The sequence below is a fragment of the Nicotiana tabacum genome, chromosome 2 (genome assembly GCF_000715075.1).
Source record: "Nicotiana tabacum cultivar K326 chromosome 2, ASM71507v2, whole genome shotgun sequence".
NCBI lineage: Eukaryota > Viridiplantae > Streptophyta > Magnoliopsida > Solanales > Solanaceae > Nicotiana > Nicotiana tabacum.
In genome coordinates this window covers 107,673,644-107,689,585 of record NC_134081.1, presented here as the reverse complement: position 1 = coordinate 107,689,585, position 15,942 = coordinate 107,673,644, and the positions used below count along the sequence as shown (strand labels likewise).

The following is a 15,942-nucleotide window of genomic DNA, read 5'->3' as shown; positions in this document are numbered from 1 at the left end:
GGATCAACTCGATATATTTGGGAAGACCGAATTTGGCTTTAAGCTACACTAATTCTTTTATCGTCATCACAGATCAAAAAGCTCCAGGCGCAGACTCTGGTGATTTGGTGAAATCAGATTTGGAATCAGGGTTGCGTGAGATTATTTCCCCCACCAACAGGAAAGTGTCATCCTCAATGGTGGCGGAAACGCTCTCCCTATGGGAGGGAAACACCACCTCCAAGGGAGCAACACGACTCCCCTCGCCAGCATCAGAAGATACGTTAGACATGATTTGGCGTAGTGAAGGAGAGTAAAAAACAAGAGGGGATGAAGAACAATATAGGTCACTGAAACAAAGAAAAAATTCAGAGTAGAAGAGAGTAAGACAAAAGTATGGTGTTTCGAAGCATTAGATAATTTAAACTCCAAAATCGGGTTTGAAGATCTCTATTTATAAAGATCATGGCACCGAAACCAAAACAGTTCATCATGATTGGCGTCGGAACCGAAACGGTAGGTCTAATCAGAGGTCATACATGAAACAAAGCAATGCATCGGGAATATGAGTCATAATGATGCATAACATCATGACGTCATCCTAACCCGTAGACAACATAACTCCAGCAAATCACCCGAGAAATTCGAAGCATTTGAAATGTGCGGCTCATAGAAGGCCACGTCGCTTGCTCGCCACGATAACCACGACCCGTATAGTCCGGTTGATTAGCTCGACCACCACTAACATGATCCGCTCATCGAACCCGCCCGTGAAGCCGACCTCAATAAGCGGAGGGACTAACTGTATGAGTCAGAATCTATCACAAGGATAGTTAAGTCAAAATGGCATTGGTAACATATTCCCAGGCGCCACGTGTCGATGTGATCTAATTAACAACGAAGGCCGTAGTCGAATAGTCAGCGAAGGCTCGAGTCGAGGAGTCGTTAAAGATCGAGGCCGAGGTCGAATACCCTTGACAGAGTTATAACGGCTAGTTTCAAGATAAGACATTAAAGAGAATATTCTCTGCACTTGTACTATTAGGGTTTTTAAGAACATGTTCCTTATAAATAGAAAGAGACACAATGATGGTAGGGAAGATTCATTTTGTAAAAGATACTTTGACTTTAGAGAGAGAGAATCGGGTCTCATCACAAACACACAAAAATAACCTTTTCACTAAGATTCTTGTTTACACTTTTCCGCCGGATCCGAGAATATCTCGTACAAACTAAGGCTTATTCATCACTCTCGATTGTCAGAAAGAATATTCATTGCTTTCATCCTTTCTCGGGTGACTTCTTTGCATTTATTTATATAAATGTCATTTATTGTTGTTCATCACTATTTAATGCCATATTGCTTTTGGGACAGATCTACATGCTATTCACCATAGTTTCGAGAATTTCGTCTTTGAGATATTATTATTAACTAAGATTAACCTTCATTCCTATAAATTTAATTAGTTGAACCAAGATCTATATTTTTAGTCAAACAGGCCCAACAAATTTGGTGGCCTAAAATCAAATTTTAATAAGAAATCTAAATTTCATACACTTATAAAAGTATATGCAAAAACTTTAATGTTGTCTTTTTTTCGTACTTATTTATACTATAGTATTCTTACAAGATATATGACTTTTAACTTCACTAAGTAATATTATTATTTATATTATCAAGGTTAATTCATGTTGATAAGATATTAGCCATGTGTTTGTAATATATTACCTTGGATCTTGTTGTAAGAAACTTTATTTGCTAATATGAAGATTTGATTAGTTTAATTTAGAGTTCTAAAACACTTCTAATATTAAAAAGTATATATTCTTTGTTTTTTTTTTTTTTTTTTTACACATAATTTATACTTTTTTCTACAAACTTTAATATTGTCTAAATGAAAATATTATTATTTATTCTACCATAAATACTTTTGGGGTTTCAAAATTTTAGGGACTTAAAGCAAAAAGCTTTACTAGCCTTACTCTTGCACCACCCATGTAGGGTCTCTAGCCCACGGTCACTTTTATATATTTTGTTGCTTCAATTGATCCAACCAAGCTTTTCAGCTCACTTGCTTTGTGCACACTAATTTTTAATATTCGCCTGTGACTCCAAGTATTATGTTGATATTTTAATTAGCCTAACGTTGCGAGAGCAGTCCCAGAGCTGGAGTAACAAAAAAAAACTGACTACGAGATTTGATTGGGTTGCCTCATGTACATTTACCTTTCAAGACGTCTCAAAAAGGATTGCATGGTAATTACATTATTCGTCTCTCTTTAGTTCATGTTTTTCTTCATGGAACCTTCGAATTATAACTCTGGCTGGTCAAATTTAACATGATATTAGAGTCAAACTAACCGTTCAAACTGTGATCCGACCTGATCTTTTAACTTCGATTTTTCTATTTCAGTAGGCCGTCTATTGAGTTTTTTTTTTTAAAGATGTAATACTTGTGTGGGGAACGATGGATGGTAAAGTTTGAAATTTAGTATACTATATATTACGGGTGATTTGCAAGAATGGCCTTGGAAGTTTAACAAGTGTTGCGCTTGTCCCATGTGCAACACTTTTTACTTTTGACCTTAAAGATTTGTCCATGGGGCAAGCGAGGGTCAAAAAATCAAAATCATTTATTTTCAAGGTTATTGATTTACTATGGATTGCTAGCTAGCTATATTTTGGGCCGAATCTACTTGACTGACACAGAAGATGGATTGGGCTCGACGATCCGGACTTACTGCCCATTTGCACTGTGTGTGTAGATATGCGCTTTGGGGGCTCCATGGAAATCCTTACAGAGATTTGAAGCCAAGGCCTTTCTCATTTAAGTATCTATATAAACTAAGAAGTGCAAATGTACAATGAAGTCTTTTGTTTCATTTTGTATACCTTTGGAATTTAGAGATCGCAAGTTTTTAGCTATTAGTATAACTCTTAGAATGTTTTTAAATACTCTTAATATTTAAGTTATATAATAGACAGTATTTTCAGCTAGTTTATGAATATGTAAATGTATTGTTTAAACATTAAAAAAAACGATATCCGAATTCAAATATGAAATTTAGATACTTTGACCCTAGTGGTTCAATTCGGTTATTCTTTTTCTTCAATAGAGTACTAAACATTTGGAGATAAACTAATCCCTCCGATGTAATTTAAGTGACACATTTTTTCTTTTAATCTATCTCAAAATGAATGACATGTTTTTATATGTATTAAAAATTCACCCTTAAAAGTTTTTATTTTATCCTTTGTCATGATTTTATAGCCACAAATAATCTATCAAAATGTGTTAGAAACTCAAGATTCAATTTTTTTTTTCTTTCTTGAATTTCATGTCTATTGTCTAATCAAATATTTTTACATAAATGGAACGGAGGGAGTGGATCATATACTATAATCTAGAAACACTTGCTTAAATGTACTACATTACAATAGGAACAAATTCGTGTTTTAAGAAAATATTAAAACCAAAATTGTTATGGAGCTGCTGTTTCCCTTCGTTAGTTCGTTACATAGCTTAAGACAAACTTGGCTATTCCTAACATGCCAAACAACAAATAACGCATAAAAAAGATTAAGTAATCAAATACCCTGGCTGAGTATTCGTAAACTATGGCCCGGGGACTAAAATATGTCTTGTAAAAGGGAACTCAATCATTCTTGGAGTTCGGAATCAAAGTGTATTTTTTTTGAACTCAAACGATAAAAATATGTGGAAAAAAATTGACTATCATTTTATATATAGCGCGGTTATTCACCGAACTTAAAATACTGTCATGCCAATTAGATATTAGACAAATACCTGAACGTTATTTGACAATGCACTCCTTCACAGGGGCGGACCGACAGTAATATGTATGGGCTCCCGAGAACCCAATAGCTTTTTTCTAGACCCTCTATTTGTATTAAGAAATCTATTGAATATATAACAATTATTATATGGGAACCCAGTTCCAAAATGCATTTCTGGCCTAATGGTAAATCCTGGAAGCCAGATGTGGCCCTCTTCTCTTCCTATTTTATCCTTTGGTTTTTGAGCAGTACTTCCTTTGGTTTTTGAGCAGTACTTCCACTAAGGAAAAATATCAAACAGACAAATATTACTCTCTTTCTGTCAAGTTAGTACAACTTCCACTTTAGTCTATTTTTTAAAATAATAATAATAATAATAATAATAATAATAATAATAATAGATGACTAAAGTGAACCTAAAAAGAAACAACCACATCAAAAAGTCCCCAAAAGTTGCTTTGTCGCAAATACCCAAATCAAACATTGAAAAAAAAGAGTTAAGGTTTCAAATATCTTGTTGCAACCACTAGTTCTTCGTTCTTCTTCTAATCTTCTTCAATCTTGACTTTTATTTTGTTGCCTATCAAAGACAAGTCAATGATCCATTGTAGGTCCTCTCCTTCCTTCATTTTTTATAACTATTTTCCTCTTATATTATATTATATGAAATAATATCTCTTAACTATTTTCCTCTTATATTCATCTGTAATATTTAATTTGTGTCTTATGATTTGTAGGGCATTTTAGTGAGAGTCGATATGATCAAGAGATTTTTCAAGCCGCAAATCTCTTCAGGTTCTACTTCTAGTTCTCCTTCACTAAGCTCACTTTCCTCTCCAGTGATTAATGATAATGTCAATTCTTCCCAACCATCACACAAAGATATTGTATTGGATCCGAATCTTCTTAACCTGATCCTGGTGAAAGAAAATAAATTTTAAAATTTTCTCCTAATTTACGTGACCGAGTGAGAAGACATTACATTCAAAAATAGCCTTATCGGTCTCGCAATTTTATTTTTCCAAAAATAAATTTTGGTAAAAAATTGCGTCATTTTAATCCGAAATGGTTTAATACTTCATATTCTGGATAGTTAGAATATAGTATTAAAGAAGATGCAGCATTTTGCTTATGTTGTTACTTGTTTAAAAATGAGATAGGAGGATATGGAAAAAAAGTAAGTAATTCTTTTACAAAAGATGGTTTTAGGGCTTGGAATAAAGGTATAGAGAGTCTTAAGCACATGTGGGTGAAGTAAATAGTGTTCATAATCGGTGTTTCAAGATGATGCAAGATTTATCGAATCAAGCACAATCTATTTTAATATCTTTTGATAAGTAATCCGAGAAAACTAAAAGTGAGTATAGGGTTCGCCTGAATGCCTCAATTGATGTTGCAAGGTATCTTTTAAAAGAAGGAATGTCTTTTCGGGGTCACGATGAGCGTGAAACTTATACAATAAGAGGCAACTTCTTGGATCTCTTAAAGTGATATGCAAATAAGAAGGATAATGTAAAGAAAGTTGTGTTATAAAATATTCCAAAAAATGACATTATGATTTGTCCAAATATACAAAAAGACATTGTGAGTTCTTGTGCAAAAGAAACATTAAAAGCAATTGCTGAAGACTTGAACGGGGATTACTTTGGGATATTGGTTGATGAGTCTAAGGATGTCTCTCATAAGGAACAAATGGCGCTTGTTTTGCGTTATGTCAACAAAGAGGGTAAAGTTATTGAGCGATTCCTTAGCATTGTTCATGTTAAAGATACTTCTGCAAAGTTATTAAAAGAAGCGATTTATTCTTTGCTTTTGAAACATTCATGGAGTAAATCTCAAATACGGGGACAAGGTTATGATGGAGCTAGTAACATGTAGGGAGAAATTAATAGTCTTAAAACTTTGATTATGAATAATACTCCTTTAGCATATTGCACATATTATTTTGCTTATCAATTGCAATTGACTCTTGTAGTTGTTGCAAAAAAAATTATGAGGCCGAATAATTTTTTGATATTCTTGCAAATGTTTTAAATATTGTTGGGGTTTTCTTTAAGCATAGGGAGATACTTCGAGATGAACAAGCAGAAAAATTAGAGCAACTACTAGTGCTTGGTGAAGTTCATACAGGAAGCGGTTTAAATCAAGAACTTGGACTTCAAAGGGCAGGTGATACTCGGTGGGGTTTTTATTTTAAGACAATGCATAATTTTATTAGTTTATTCTCTTCAATTGTTCATGTACTTAGAGTTCTTGCAATTGAGGGTTCAAATTATCATGAGAGATCAATGGCAAAAAGTCTAATGGATGACATAAGATCCTATGACTTTGTGTATATGTTACATTTAATGTTGAAAGTATTAGCACTTACATATGATTTAAATATGGCTTTGCGAAAAAAAGATCAAAATATTATAAGTGCAATGAAGCTTGTTGGTTTCGCAAAGAGACAATTGCAAGATATGAGAGATTCTAGATGGAATTCTTTGATAGAAGACGTCTCTTTATTTTGTGTCAAGCATGGTATTGTGATCCCCGAAATGGATATAAATTATGTTCGTGGAAAGTCAAAGCGTAAGAAATCAAGTATTACATATTCTTATCATTTGCATGTAGAGGTTTTCTATGCTATTATTTATTTGTAACTTTCGGAGCTTAACAATCGTTTCAATAAAGTGAATACTGATCTACTTCTTGGTATGGCTAGTTTGAATCTAGATAATTCTTTTGCAAATTATGATAAGGACAAGATTATAAAACTTGCTACACACTATCCGAATGAGTTCACTAATTCTATGCTTGAGTATCTTAGTTTTGAGCTTGACATCTATATTGACTAGTGCGAGAGGCGGGCAATGAATTCTCTAACTTGAAAAGACTCGGAGATATTTTAGAGACATTGGTTAAATAAATTTGCACATGACTTGGAGACTTGTTTATTTACTTGTGAAGTTAAGTTTGATATTGCATGTCGCTACTGCAACGATAGAAACAGCTTTTTCTTCGCTGAAGTACGTTAAAAATGACTTGTGAAGCAGAATTGGTAATGAATTTTTTAATGATTGTTTAGTTTATTATATAGAGGATGAAGTATTTAAAAGTGTACCTAATGATGCGATCATTGATCTTTTTCAAAACATGACAAGTCATTGAGTACAATTGTAATGATAATGTTTATATTCATATGTTGTCTTTAAGTATTTTGTTATTTTCTAAATATATGTTGGATATTGATTGTCACGCCCCGACCTGGGAGCGAAACTGGCACCCGGTGCCTCAACTAACCTGGTATACCAAATTGCGACTAAGGGACTCTGAACATATAATGTCATAATTTGGCCATGGGGCCACCTTGCAAGACAATTTGCGAAGCAAAATATAAAATTGAATGAAAACTAACGCTGACTAAACATCAATATAAAGTTGGGCCGACAAGGCCGTCGTAACTACTACAACTGACAAACCACCAAAATATACATACCAGGCCTACAAACCCAACATAGTGCACTAACTGACAGGATATGTCTACAAGCCTCTACTGATGGATATATTGTGATCGGAACAGGGCCCCGACCTACCCATAACATATATACATATATACAGAATATGTACACAAAAATCTAGACTCGATAACTCCGAAGGACGTGGAGCTTATCGATCAGGCTGAAGTCTGGAAACACCTACTGAGGAGGTATACCCGTCTCTCTATCTGAACCTGCACGCATAAAATGCAGCGTCCCCAGAAAAGGGATGTTAGTACAAAATAATGTACCAAGTATATAAGGCAATAACATAACTGAAAGTTGAAACTGAACTGATAATATAATAACTGAAAGTAATTGAGAGTCAAAGATGATCTGGAGATATACTTACCTGTTGATACTGACTCAACTCCTTCAATATAGTAAGTAAAATAATTGTCCGGCTTTATAAGGCTCGGTATATATAACTGCTCTGCCGTAGTAGGCTCGCTCATAGGCGCTCGGCCATACTAGGCTATGTATCTCGGCTGCTGGGCTCGCTCATAGGCGCTCGGCCACAATAGGCTCGGTATATAACTTTCCATCTGATCAGAGGTTGCCTAATAGGGGCCTGCCCATCGATTATAGCTCGATGGTAATGAAAATACTGTAATACTGTATATATAGGCTTGATGCTCTCTTGACTGGAAGAAGACAATACTAAAATTGAATATAGAGTCTCAATAAGGAATAATATTGTAACTTATGAGACTAGAATAATGTGAATAAATTCATGAATACGAACTTCTCTTTATGTCTCATTACTAACACATGTAGCTACGAGATCATGCCAAAATGAAGGAAGGCTTAGCCTTAACATACCTTATCACACTCTTTCCAATCACCAAGTTGAACTCGCCTCTTCTCACCTTAATCTACAACAACGATAATAATACTATCATTAAGTTATGAAACGTATAACTATCGCACAACGAATAACATGCTTATTTTGTATTAAAACGGACAGCATCTCCCCTATAATCCTTACTTCCTCCAAATTCAAGATAACACTAACAACACCAAAAATAACAATAACAACATATATACATTATTTTCCAACCTTATGTACACCACACAATACTACAAAATAGCCCAACACACCCCAATCTCTTCATACACAAAACGACCACCGTAGTAGTGTCAACAACCCCAAAAATATTACGAAGAACGACCAGCCCAACATCCTGCATTTATGTGGTGTTTCTCCACACCCTTCCTCCTCCAAAACTCCACAAAACAGTAGTAAATCATGCAGCCCAACAGCAACACCAAACAGTCCACAAAACAATCCATAAAACAGTCCGCTACAAGTGAATAACTCGAACTCACGGCTTCCGATCATCGTCCCGTGAGTTCTTACAAATATAGAACAACTTACCATGCATCTAAAACTGTAAAGAATGGATTAAAGAGAGCAATAAACTTACCTTATTTGTGGGATAACTCAGCTCCTATCTTGGTTCTTCAAACTCTAGGCTTTACCTCCAATTAGAACTTGAAAGGGAGAGAAAATCTATTAGGGTTTGTGGGAACTTTTTTGAGAGGATTGTTGCAGAGATTAAGTCTGGTTATTTTGCCATATTATCATCCTAATATATGAAGGGGATAGGCCTTTAAAAAGGCCTCTTTGAACGACCCAAACTGGCCCAGTTTTGGATTCTCGTTTAAGCAAGTAGGCGACAGTCTGCGCAGTCTCGCAAAACTGCCCATATCTCTCTACTCCGATATCGTATTGACAAACGATTTAATGAGTTGAAAATTAGACTCATAGATATTTAATTTGATGGGTGGAACACCCCATAAATCTAAGTATATTGGAAGAAAATCGCAGTTACATTTGACCCAAAGTTTCAGTAAAACTTATGAACGTAACTTGTGATGACTTTCATCGACTTTTGTTCCATCACTCGCTTGACTTCAAAACATAATACACGACTATCAAACGAATAACATAACTCGTAACATAACCTTCTTATCATGTAAAACACCATGGTCTCATCCCAAAAGTATATGCTATAATATTCCCAATTTGTCGGCTTTCGACGAAATATTATTTTCTTCAATTCCGTTAGCTTCTAAACCTTCCAACCCTCTTTGTACTTGTTGTTCATGATATTCAATATTTGTAATATCCGAGGTAACATGATTAACTTGCTTTATATATTTTCAAAGATGATCTCATTTTTGGGTCCTACATTACTTTGCTCATGATGCAGTTTTACATACAAAAAGATATAGGGTGTAACATCGATACTCGTTCCTTAATTCGGTTATTGTAATATATTGACTTAAAATTGCGGTAAGAACCCATACACTTCAATTCCTAGATCTACCTCTGTTCCTTCAAGTGGTTCAAAAATAATGTCCACGTCTCTTGGCTTTTAATGGCACAAATAGTAAATGCTAGGGGAAATATACTTCCATTAGCATCTACTTGCAATGGAGATCAACAACTTAATATCATACTTTCCATAGACATGAGTGTCGTCTATAGATATTACCGGCCGACAATGCACAAAACTATCAATGGCTGGTTTAAATACCAGAACACATATCTGAATATGTATTCTGGTATTCCGGGACTCCGCTCAAGCTTCCATTCAACAATAGTCCCGGGGTTAAAGTATTGAAATGCAGCTATGTACCTGGGTAGAGCAACAAAGGGCTTATCCCAGTTACTATAAACAATTTCAAATGCACGTTTACGCCTAAGAAATGTTTTTCTTTTAGTAATGGTACATCCATATACCTGGTGGACAGATGTTATATACTCTTTGATCTTGTACCTTATGGACGCTTCAATGTGTGAAATCAAGACAAGAGAAATCAAGTCAACATTCAAGTTAAATTGATTTCCACTGAATGTGTCAATTTTACAAGTGTGAGTGCCAATGTATTTTCCCACAATCCACATATTTATTTTGACAAGAGTGGGTTGCTCTAGCTTCCAACCAAGAGGTTGTGAGTTCGAGTCACCCCAAGAGTAAGGTGGGGAGTTCTTGGAGGGAGGGAGCCGAGGGTCTATCGGAAACAGCCTCTCTACCCCAGGGTAGGGGTAAAGTCTACGTACATACTACCCTCCCCAGAACCCACTAGTAGGATTATACTGGGTTGTTGTTGTTATTGTTATTGTTGTTGTTGTTGTTTCTCGCATGCAGCATCCAATTACAACCTTGAAACCATCTACGACAAATAACCTTATATACTTCCGAAAATGTCTCATGAACCACGATCTCACGATACTCTTTTATGCTGTACATTCGCACCGCCCTTCTTAGGCATGCTTTATCAGCAAAAAGCATGCTCTTTGACAACACCGTTACTCTAGATTCATCCCACATTGATGTCCGAATTTCATCAAGATCCCTTGTAAGGGCATCCATATCTGTCATACTTGGCAACTGATCTAGGTAGAGAATCTCCCTTGAATGAAACGGCACATGGAACTCGTACACTCTTGGTCTAACGGGAGGTGGAGCATGCTCTCTCATCAAATCAGGTTCATCATTCTCGTCCTCATCATCATCACCCTCATCAGGGAAGGGTGTTTCATCTCCAGACTCATCAGCATTGTTGTCATAATCACTATCATCTTCCTGACTCTGCGCATCTGCCAAATCCCGATTAAATATGTCGTCTTCGGGTAATTGAGTAAGGACAGGACCTTCAAGTTGCTCGTTTTCACTGCACAACCAATAAAATAATGAGTTTCTAAAATTCATCCAAACATTACATATAAACTTCATCACTTAACTTACAAACCATAATGTGTTTATATCCTATGATGCACATTATCCTGTTGCTGATGACTCCCGGATGGACTACAATGATCTAACACACCAAACCTAGGCATATTCTAATTGTCCGTTAGTTCATAACTTATAAAATTCATATCTGGCCGGTAACCCATGTGAAATATATGAGTGTTAATACAAATTTAATACATAAAAATAAACATCATAACACAAAGAAAAATTAAAATTTACCACTCGGCTTGTGGATTATGTAAACTTTGGGAAAAATTATGTGATCGCTCCTCATTCGCCCATGGAGATAAATTTAGATCTGGCCAAACTCTTTCACCCGGAATCTGTTCGGATAAAACTGCTCCAAAAAAATAACACGATGATTGAGGGATATTCCTATTTTGCGGAACCTCATTATTGCGAACGTCTTCAGCCTTGACGTACATTTTCAGCATTTTTATCACAAGAAGTTCACGGTGTTCATCCGGAGTCCTCAAAAAATCTGTCAGAATTTTATCGTTTTCGATATTAAACACAACATAACAAGCAACCCCTTGCAGAGTAATAGAATACGGATATCTTCTAGTTACTTTAATATTAACCGAACATTTGCTCACACTCATTTTTTTACCTAACAACGATACCAATCTATTATACTCCAATGTAAGTAGCAACTTCACATGACACTGTGGAGAACAACTATAGCGTACTGAATTATTCTCCACCACAACTTCACCCCCCAATATAATGAAACCTTAATTTTCGCTCTTCGGACATTATGACAAAATGTAAAATAACTTAACGAACAAATATTTCGAAAGATCTGAAGGATCTTGAATGGATTTTTACCAAATTCTGAAACTTCTTAAATAAGAAAAAATCAGTCCGGAGGTACAATTATTTAAAGTGTAGCGCATGCATAATAGGCGTTATATCTGTAGCGCTTATACTGCATGCGCTATACCTATATGAATTATTGGTAGGTCGATAAAGTGCAACTGAATTAATGGTGGGCATGAAAGTTTAAATATAGCGCGATAAATAACCGCGCTATATATAAAATGATAGTTAATTTTCTTTTTCACCTACTTTTATCGTTTGAATCCAAAAGAATCACGCTTTGATTCGGCAATCTCATTCTTGCACGGACACTTTTCCTTTTTTCGACTGTGACCAAACACAAATATTATGTAATGGCCTAGCAGTCTAGCACTGTGATAATAACGTGAATCAGAATGTCATCATCCTCGGGCAGCTGACAAAGTACGTGTATCTTATGTCAATATCAAATCAATATTGAATCTAACCTGTCCTTTTGGAAGCAAAGTTGTGAAAGAATCTATTGTCATCTTAATAACCTTTGGCAAAAGTCCTGAATGGTAAGGGCCTTAACCCTGTCTCCTTCTGATGTCCATTAGATTGTCATGGATATTTTTAGTGGTCCATATTACAATTTAAAACTTGGGCAAAGGGCCCAATAGGGCTTTCAACCATGAAAAATAGAACAAATTTGTCCTTATTGTGAATTTGGTTTCACAGATGCCTTTATGATTAGTGAATTTGTTCAGAGTTGCCCCTCAACTACGAGAAATAGAACAATTGGTTGACTAGCAAATCTAAACCAATTCACTAATGATACGGACACGTTTTGGATCAAATTTAAAATAAAGGTAAATTTACTCTATTTTTCATAGTTTTTTAGGGGCATTTTTGGCCCTTTCCCCTTAAACTTTATATCTGCTCCTACTTTTTTGTTTGACTAAAACAATTTTTTTGGAGATTGGTCTATGACCTATTACATTTTTAGTTACTTATATGACTCTTTTTAGTAATATAGAATACAGAAGATCGATATATGCAAACTTTTTTGTACAATCATTATTTATTTAATTGACAACTAGTTATAATAAGGGAGATTGGTTTGTGTTTGACAAAACAAAGGAAGGTAATTTAGGAGTCGTTTTGTATCAGGATTAAAATTTGGAAGAGTATTATCCCATAATAAAATTTGGATGACATTTATTCCATGTTTGGTTATGGGTATTAGCTAATATCGGTACAGTTTTATACCAGAATCTTAATATTAACTAACTCATGTTAAATATGGAATAACAAGCTTAGAACTATAACTAAACCCTAGATAACTCTCTTTGAAATCAAACGACCCCTTATGGTTTTGCATAAGAAAACATGGAAACCTTGAGGCATACACTTAAAATATTTACACTGTAGGGTAATTTAATTTGCGAGTCAATTACAGACAAAATATAATACATTATTGTAATCGGTGAATACTATTAGATTACTTGTAGTAATTTCATTTTGGTTTTATGTTAGTTAAATTGCTATTAATAATATCCTTGGCGCGAAGTGAATCACCTTCTCGATTTAATATTTAGTTAATTAGAATATGTGATTTTAAAATAAGTAGTAAATAGTACATGTCTCTTCCAAACATCAAAATTAGCTTTAAGAGGAAACTTAAAAGGCGTATCTAAAAAACAATATGAGAATCGTAAAAAAGAAAAGAGTTACTCCACATTATGAGATTATGAATAAAAAAATATTACATTTATATTCTAAACATCAAAATTTATTTAAACACTTTCACATAATTTAAAATCACTTTACAAGTAAAAATAAAGAGATGATAAATAAGAATGATCAAACAAGTAAGAGATGTATTTATATTTCGACTATAACAACAACAACCCAGTATAATTTTACTAGTGGGGTTTGGGGAGGGTAGTGTGTACGCAAACCTTACCCCTACCCTGAGGTAGAGAGGTTGTTTCCAATAGACCCTCGGCATCCTTCCCTCCAAGAACTCCCACCTTGCTCTTAGGGTGACTCGAACTCACAACCTCTTGGTTGAAAATGGAGGTTATTTAAAATAATTCTAGTAACCATATTATAACAGGAACTCAAGCCAACTCGTGTCTCTTGAAAGAGATTTAGGGAAGATTGTTGAGACCTTCATTATATAGAACTCGAAAGGCTTCCATTTTTGCCAATGGAAGAGCCAAACCTATCTCTATTCCACCAACCATCTCTCTGCTTTCACATTGAGACACACTACCTGTTCTATCTATTGATATTTCTTCAATTTTTCTGGGTCTGCCCCACCCGAAATCCAATGTGTAAAGATCCACTTTAGGTGACCCGGTTACTGTTATATGGAGCCCCGATCCACGGAACACATTCCAATCCGAAATCCAATTTTCTACCCCACCCAACACATTCCTATCCAATTCTTTTATTGTATCCCCAATTGCTTTTGCAGCAAAAACTATACCATTCTCTCCCAATAACTCATTTCTCCTTGCCATTGCTCTACCAAATGCAATGCAATTACCTACATAAGTTACAGGCACTGGGTAACCCAACCGGGTTATACCGCCCGCTATGAAACCGAAATAATGGAGCTCCGTTTTTTCAATTGGATCTTCAATATGTTGCATGTTAGCTTTCAACCAGCACATCCAAATATATGAACATGTTATCACATAGGGGGAAAGAAGCAATTGGACTGACCCGAATACTTTCTCGGACCTAGACACGATCCATCCTTTGATAACCTCCATCTCGGGTCGACCCATTACAAATGTGGACCTTACCATGTCACTAAAATTATCAACTAGGAATTTTGGCAAACATATTTGGTTCCACCATTGTTTCCACAAGATTGGTTCAAGTCCATTAATGTCATGAATTACTGACCTATCATAATACGGTAAATTCTTGTTCAACACAGGCAAGTACAACTCTAGTCCCGTTCTAAAAATAGCAGCCCATATCTTCAAGAAATTGTTGAATGTCCTTTCATCTGCAGCCACGTGACGTAGAGAGAATCCAATAGAAATCCCACATTCAGGAAAGATAGTTATTTGGACAGCCAAAAGTGAGTACTTTGACTCTTGGTCAACACCTGGCAAGTCACAAATTTTTGGCATTTGAGGGACTAATTGATGAAAATCTTGAACACTCCTTTGGTTGTAGCCTGAGAGTTTGTTAAAATCAGCTGTGGACTCTGCTATGGTTAATGAAACAGAGTCACCTGAGGTGTAGCTAAGGTGTGGTAAAGCTGGTTGTGGTGGTATTGTTAGATTGCCAGCTAAAGGGAAAAAATATTGGAGTGTGAAAGAAAGGGAAGTTTTGAAGTTGGATAGAATTGTTTGTTTGAAATGAGAAGTTGTGTGAGGGAAATCATAGAAGAAAAGGGGTTGACTTGGGGAGAAAAGAAGCCAAGGTATGTCTAAGAATGTTAATGGCAAAATAGTTGATGGAACCGAACCTGATGGTGGCGAAACTTGGCAACATTCGAGCACCTTAATTTGCTGCATAGGTGCCATTGAGGAGTTTGGTTTTCTGCTAGAAGTTTGGAACTTTAAAGTGCTCAAAGTTGGCTTTAGCCTTTGTGCAAGGCAATAACTTTTGTTTGTTTTTCTTTTTTGCAAATTGGCAATGGAGTAATATTATTTTGTGGTTTGACCAGCCACTCAATTATTATTCCTGGAATCGTGGATATTTTATACTCCTTATGTGCTCTACTTATATTTTTTGAGCGGAAGTCTATCTAAAATTGTCTCTCTATCTATTCGAATAGAGATAAAGTCTGCATACATATTACGCTTCTCGTACCCTACTTATGAGATTATATTGGTTTTGTTGTTGTTGTTGATGTATGTACTTCACTTCTCTTACTTTTTCTATTCAAAGACACCGGCCTCATGCTTTTATTAGGATGCTTGGCCATTACTTCAATTGCAAATTATGAAGTCATTATTTGCAAGTTGAATTAGTCAAAAGTATTTATACATATTGCATTTTAAAATCTGAAATACTTTCAATTCATGTTCAAACACAAGATAAAATATTCTTTTTCCAACTCAACTAA

General features: G+C 35.3%; 2 protein-coding genes across 2 annotated transcripts; one reads left to right on the top strand and one right to left on the bottom strand.

Moving 5' to 3' along the window:
* The first annotated feature begins 5,332 nt into the window (after positions 1 to 5,332).
* LOC142167823 (uncharacterized) lies at positions 5,333 to 6,423 on the top strand. Its single transcript, XM_075227902.1, has 2 exons — positions 5,333 to 5,652; positions 5,841 to 6,423. The coding sequence occupies exons 1-2, from the start codon at positions 5,333 to 5,335 to the stop codon at positions 6,421 to 6,423; spliced, it is 903 nt and encodes a 300-aa protein (XP_075084003.1).
* A 7,576-nt stretch (positions 6,424 to 13,999) lies between these two features.
* Positions 14,000 to 15,397, bottom strand: LOC107780514 (anthocyanin 5-aromatic acyltransferase-like). The gene has a single exon (XM_016601066.2). The coding sequence runs from the start codon at positions 15,395 to 15,397 to the stop codon at positions 14,000 to 14,002; it is 1,398 nt and encodes a 465-aa protein (XP_016456552.1).
* Positions 15,398 to 15,942: the final 545 nt, after the last annotated feature.